At 36.7% G+C, this 6,893-nt stretch overlaps 1 protein-coding gene across 1 annotated transcript; it reads left to right on the forward strand.

Annotated features, from left to right (window-relative positions):
• The first annotated feature begins 4,079 nt into the window (after nt 1-4,079).
• On the forward strand, nt 4,080-6,640 carry zgc:113142 (uncharacterized protein LOC503524 homolog). Its single transcript, XM_041979285.1, has 4 exons — nt 4,080-4,434; nt 5,198-5,350; nt 5,432-5,565; nt 6,267-6,640. The coding sequence occupies exons 1-4, from the start codon at nt 4,080-4,082 to the stop codon at nt 6,630-6,632; spliced, it is 1,008 nt and encodes a 335-aa protein (XP_041835219.1). The 3' UTR covers nt 6,633-6,640.
• The last annotated feature ends 253 nt before the right edge of the window (nt 6,641-6,893 follow it).

A 6,893-nucleotide genomic window follows, 5' to 3' on the forward strand; every position in this document is an offset into this window, starting at 1 on the left:
TATTTAAGTTGTAGTGCAGTACAACATAAAGGGACAATCACGACGATAAAATCAACAATCACAACCGCAATACAACCATGGATACATTAAAGGATAAGATCAAGATGTCAGTAGAAAAATAAATCTATTATGTACTACATTTCTGGAACTGACGCTGCCCAGCAGCATCCCGAGGCTGAGAAACCACACTTCGCAAATTTTTCTTCCAAGACACTGTGTGACGTTGCGGCCATGTTTCACAGCTGAGTTGCGTCACACGCTAGCAAATGGATATCAACACAACAGAAGAAGACATCATCAGAGGAAGAGAGAAGACAAGAGTGAAGATAAGATTGTCTTCAACTGGCTGGAGAGAGCTAACAGTACAGGTAGGATGCAAGATGAAATTTTGATTAAGCTGGATTTATACTTGTGCGGCATCTGCATAAGGTCGGTTAAGATGTCATCGCTGTAGGCTCTGCATAGATCTACAGAGGCTTGACACAACACCTCTTCCAGACCTGACATGCACCACTGCTATGTGCTCCTCTGGAAGAGGTGCATTTCAAGCATCCTGGGACTTAAGCCGGATTTATGTTTACCCCTGTCTGCATAGGCTAGCGCTGGCGCACTCGAGCGTAAGGTTACAGCATTGTGTTGCAGTTTCTCCTCCGAATCTGAAGGTGGCAGTAGGGCTACAATCATATAGTGGGAAACAATCCAGAGGATGACCGACCAAGTGGACATGACCCTCTTCAATGCTAATGCACATCCAGGACAGTAGGTGATCACGAGTTGCTGCATTTGATGAACTGCTGCCCATGTATGCCTTTAGGCAAAATTACAAAGTAATGGATCATTTGTTGACGTCCTCAAAAATTAAAGCTTCACAAGATGCAAAATGCAAGTAACCGCTAAGGGCAGTGCCGGGACCAGTTTGAGCAGATGTAAGAGGATCAACAGCTGTAAAAATGATGGAATGCTTTGAAGACAAAACACAGTGAATCATGTGTAGGTGCCTTACCATCTACAATACCATTGCTGTCATTTTTTTCTACAGTGTTGTCAAAATTAACCATATATTTTCCTTCTCTACTGTTGCCATGTTTATCGCCTTGTTTACACACTAAAAATTCTGCAACTCTATCTGCTTGGAGTTCTCTAATGCGCCCCCTAGTGGAATCCTCCAGCAACAAACGTAGTACTCATACAGGAATGAATAATTACACTCAAGACAGAGTTGGTTGCAAACCCGAGGTTTAAAAGCATATTCTTGGCCTTTTGATTCCAACAAAAGCTTTGGAAGCTACTTTTCTTAACATATTTTTGTAAACTCCATGACTCATTCTTCCTTTTTCAAGACCTCACAAGGAATCCTGAAGTAACCGCCATTAGTTTCATGATTTTAAGAAATGGATAAAGCCAAAATTACTGCAAATGTAAGATGTTTTCCAGTTCTAAAGAACACATTTACCAAACAACACCTGGTCTAAAATGAGCTGACCACCATTTGATGCTATGCATAACTAATGAGGCAGATGAGACCTCACGTGAATAAAAGCAACTGCAAATGTACAGAGCATCAAACAGCAAATAAACACTAACCCAACTTCCTTTATTGTGTTGTTGCATACACCTTTAAAGTTGTTCAGATTTTTAAAAATACATGGAAATTGCTTAGCAAAGACTGTGAAATAATTTCTTTAGAAAATTTTGTGTTTGTTAGCCTGCTAGCTAGCCACCTGTCAAGTTAAGAGACTTAATGCACTGGAGCAAATAGACTGATTTATTTCTGTTTTAATCTGATTTCATTTCTATTTATTAGTCTATTATGATGCTCATATTTTATTATATGTACTATATTTAATGACAATAAAAGAAATAATTGGTCCGTAAATAAAATTTCAAAGAATTTAACTATTGGCATTGGTTACATTTTAAAAAAAAAACATCACAATTTCTCTGAAAATGTCAACCCAAACTGGATTTTTCTCTTCTAAGCTGATTGACTCAAATACTTAAATAATATGGCCTTTCTTATGAGGAAAGTCAATGATCTCAAGTTTTAGAAATTAGCATTTGTTTGTCCTTGTTAGGATGGTGGGACTTTTTTTATTTTTTCACTTTTATGCTTGAATGACGCCTTCAGTGGTAAAATCTAGATTAGGCCTTAACCACTTTACAAGAAGTGCATCTTTGTTCTAATATTTTCTGACTGATAAACAGTGCAGACTTTTTTGTAAACATACAGACTGAGTTTAGATGAGGATATAAGATGCTTTTTTTTATTCTACATTTCACTTCTTCTTCTGTAAAATGTGACAAATCTTTTTCCCATCATGTTGAAATGTTGTTAAGAAATCATTTTAATGTTAGATGCTCAGACTTAATTTAAATATGGTTGGACAGCAGTATGATGACCAGCTTCAGGCTGCATTCATTAGTTAAATAGTATTTGTCATGTTGATTTTACAAATTAGACTGAGCTCCGTAGGACAGACATTTGTTCTTGATGACTAACTTGAAGAGAACTTGAAATTCCTCTCAAAACTGGGCCTTGATCTTTCCAAGAAAGTTTTACACAAAGCGTTTTAAGACTCTACACATTCAAGACAGTTTGACAAACAACAAATTTACCTCTTTGTTTTTAATAAAGGAGGTTTTGAGAGCGAGGGATGTAGCTTGGGGTTGGGAAAAGATGTAAAGAGGTAGCAAATTGTAAAGTATGACTTATCCGTAGGCATGTTTTATACTGCAAAATATAAAATAAGCCGAGAATTTGAGCCACTTCAGATTATTTATTTTGAGTAACACTCACATTTACATTACTGTTATACACACTCATCATTCATTTTATTAGTTCCACATGTTCAATTACTTGTAAACAAGTACATAAATAGTTTATCAGCCAATCACACTGCAGCATTTTAATGCATATAGTCATGTAGACATGGTGAGAATGACTTGCTGAAGTTCAAACTAACCTGCTTGAGCGACAGAATGAGGAAGAAAGGAGATTTAAGTTACTTTGAATGTGGTATGGTTGCTGGTCTGAGTATTTCAGAAACTGCTGATCTACTGGGATTATCGAACACAACCATCTCTAGGGTTTACGGAGATGGTCTGAAGAAGAGAAAATATCCAGCGAGCAGCAGTTCCCTTGAGCAAAATGATAACAACCAGAAATCCATGGTAAAATGCCACTGTTCAGCTAACTTAATTGATTCCAGTGTGTCAAGCTCCAGCCTGGTAAGATTGTGAGTCCATGGGAAGGCCCCAACAAAGTAGGACATATGAGATCAGTTCTGGCACCCCTCCCAGTTTTTGGTTGTGGAAAGGCAAAGAAAGAAAGTGTACTCCCCTGTCCTGTACCGAGCCGGACACCTTGATGAAAACAGGGCTCTACTATGATGTTATTGAGGATCCACTAGTTGTCTGACTATGGTTAAGTAATGCAGTGATAGGGTGGAGGGGCTTTTATTCCTATTCTTATAGTCATATCTGTCGCTATTATTGTAGTTTTTTAGTTATTTATTTATTTAGTTTTTTAATTTCTTTTTTTTTTTTTTTTTTACTTTATTATACTGGAAGGTCGGGGTCTTGATAACCTCTTGTTTTGTAATGTTCTATAAAATCAATAAATATATGTTCAAAAGAAAAAAAAAAACAGGGCTCTACTACCAGCTGAGCATGGTTTAACCACCACAGCCTAGCTACGTATTGCTGCTGACCATGTCCATCCCTTTATGACCACAGAGTAGCATCCTCTGATGGCTACTTCCAGCAGGATAATCCACTATGTCACTAAGGTAATCAAGTGGCTGGTGATTGTATGAAGTTGTATTTCTATACTTTTTAGTGAGAAATCTGCAGCATAACTTGACCTGAACAGCACTTGACATAAAGTTGCTCAGTGTGCTGTTCTGGCTGAAATGTATAATGCAGGGTTTCAAGAAGCAACACGCCTCATTTTAGACAACAAAGGTTTCTTTTACATCACATGAAAACAGAACAAATTGCATGAAATCACGGCTAGCCTATATTATTGCCTCTTACAGCATGAGCAGACACTCCCCACATACAGTGGTAACTTTGCAGCAATGAATTCCTTTTTCTTTTTTGCCCAAATTATCGGCACAATCCCCATCTCTGCTGTCCTGCTCTATGTCTTGGTCAAGCTGGTGTCTTTTTTGCACCAACGCCGTGAGCAGGATGGCTGCGGCTATGCTGTGCTGATAACTGGCTGCGACAGTGGCTTCGGTTACCAGCTGGCTCGCTGTTTAGACCAGAGGGGATTTGTGGTCTTTGCTGGGTGTTTGTTTCCAGAAGGAGCTGGAGCCCAAAGTCTGGCCATACAAAGTTCCAGTAATCTGAAAATCCTCAAACTGGACGTGACTAGTGATGAAGACGTGCAACAGGCAAAGAAGACTGTAATGAAGAACCTACCAGAGAAAGGTAAGAGATTTAACTGGAAAAAATAAATAAATTCAATCAGTATGGAAACGAAGTTACTAGAAAATCTAATTTTATGGATCAATTTTTGCATCTTATATTTCACTTTTAAGTACAGAAATGTTCAAACTGAACAAATAATGTTGATAGAAAATGTCCAAATTATGTCCTCTGGGCAAAATATGGAATTTATGTATTTGTTTATTCCATAATTTGGAAATACTCTCACTTTGATCTACCAATTTTAAGTACCAGCTATTAGTTTAGAAGTTAATCTAAAATAATAATAATAATAATAATAATAAAACACTCAGTATTTATTTAACAATGAAAAGTCAGAAAAGTAAATGCATAAATAACTTAGAAATTAGACAATTAAAAAACACAAAATTTGATTCAGATAAATATTTTTCTAACATGAACAACTGAATATAATTTGAGTTCACACAAAATAAAAAGCAATAAATCCTAATTTTGTTAGCTCAGTGTGTTTTGTAATTTTAATCATGTCACACTAATTGAATGGGTCAGAATATTAGCTGACTCACAACATATTTCTGTTATCAGTTTTTTCTCCATTTCATTTATTTATTTATTGCTTATTCGTTTGACATCAAGCTCTGCACATTTTTGCCATGAGAACTGAAAGATGAGGATTTTGTCAATGAAAAACTATTTGGCTAAGACATTGCCTATTATAACATTCTAGTTTAAGTTATTTTTCATAAAGTGAAGATTTATCAAGCTTATGTGTGTACCTCATCAGGTCTCTGGGCAGTTGTGAACAATGCTGGGATCTCAGGCTGGGCAGAGATCGAATGGAGCACTATTGAGGACTTTCACCGTATGGTGGACATCAATTTGTTTGGCTGCATCAGGACCTCCATCGCTTTCCTGCCTCTGGTTCGCCCCACCAAAGGTAAGTTGAATATTAAGCAGAACTTCTCATATTATTACTGCATTGTGCTTCAGCAGATAAAAACAAATATTTGTGTTGCAGGTCGGATGGTTTATGTTTCAAGCATCTTTGCCTTCTTTCACTGCCTAAACATGGGAGCATACAGTGTCTCAAAGAGAGGATTGGAAGCATTTGCAGACTGTTTGAGGGTAGAAATGGCCAGTTTTGGTGTAAAGGTACAGTATTACTAAAAATATTAATAATTAAAAAAACAAAAAATCCAACAAAGAAATGGATTACAGCATGGATCACCAACTCCACATGCCTTGGGCAACTGTTCTGCAGGTATTAGATGTTTTCCTGCTGCAACACATCTGATTTAAATTCAGCTAGATCATTAAGAGGCTTGTGCAAAACTGGACAAAACTGGTTGAAGAATCATTTCATTTGAATCAAGAAACACTTTCTGTTTCTTTCCCTTCCAAAAATGACCTGATTTTCCTTGAAAAATTTCAACTTTTTAAATGGATTTTGGAGCGGGACTGTACTATGTTGTCATCACCACCATGATGTGATAGAGAAGCTAACAAACTAGCTAAACGATCAACATGATCATGAAGCACATTCAGGAAAAGACTTCAAAGTTGATATTAGCCGTCATTAGTACTGACAAATGGGAAGAAGAAAAGGATTAAAGGTGAAGTTTGTTTACTACACATTAAGACTCACTGTTGCCTCTTAGTGCAATCTTTAAGCTAAGCTAACAGACTGCTAGCTTAACAACTCTACCACCTTTACTTTGTTTTTTGTTTTTTGTTTTTTTTTTTGTTTTTTTTTTATGAATCCAAAATGGTTTAAGTGTGTATTTAAATGGCAATAAATACTTTAAAAAATGATAAGAAAATGCACACAGACTAATTTAACGTAATTTTTTTAGGTCAGCATCATCCAGCCAGGTAATTTTGCCGGTGCTACCAACATAATGAAGATGAACACCGGTTTGGATACCTGGGAGAAACTGGATGACGAGAGAAAGCTAATCTTCAACAGACAGTACGTTGAGCTTGCCAATGAATACTTCAAATCGGCATGCAAGTCTGGCTTCAAGAGCGCAGACCCGGTCATCAGAGCAATGCTGCACGCCCTGGTATCTGCTAGGCCAAATCACAGATACCTGCTGGTCTCTACAGTGGACATGTTCTTCTTTAAGCTTTTCCCTTTTCTTCCTTCTTTTCTTACTGATGCAGTATTTTCCCTCAGCTCCATGTCAGCCAAAAGAAGAGATATGCTTTACGCTAAATGAGATGCACATAAAACAAGCTAATCTTTGTTCATGTGTAGCTATACTTGTATTTAAGCTTCTTTTTCATACAGTATAGATCTTTCATGTAAAAAAATAATAAAGCAATATTTCTGTTGAAAATAAACACTTGCCCTTTCTTATTATCAATTAATCTAAAGATGTTGTTATATTTCATTGTGTTTGCAGAACTTTTTTTCATTGATGTAGGTCTTTAAAGACAGCAGGTTTGATTCATGATTAATAAAATACATCTGATCCCGT

This window comes from Melanotaenia boesemani, chromosome 24 (genome assembly GCF_017639745.1).
Source record: "Melanotaenia boesemani isolate fMelBoe1 chromosome 24, fMelBoe1.pri, whole genome shotgun sequence".
NCBI lineage: Eukaryota > Metazoa > Chordata > Actinopteri > Atheriniformes > Melanotaeniidae > Melanotaenia > Melanotaenia boesemani.

Bases quoted from the DNA above. Each gene is read 5' to 3' on its own strand.
- zgc:113142 (XM_041979285.1), top strand. From the start codon at position 4,080: ATGAATTCCTTTTTCTTTTTTGCCCAAATTATCGGCACAATCCCCATC. The intron at 4,435-5,197 runs GTAAGAGATTTA...GTACCTCATCAG, and splicing joins GAAGAACCTACCAGAGAAAG to GTCTCTGGGCAGTTGTGAAC. The intron at 5,351-5,431 runs GTAAGTTGAATA...TTTGTGTTGCAG, and splicing joins TCTGGTTCGCCCCACCAAAG to GTCGGATGGTTTATGTTTCA.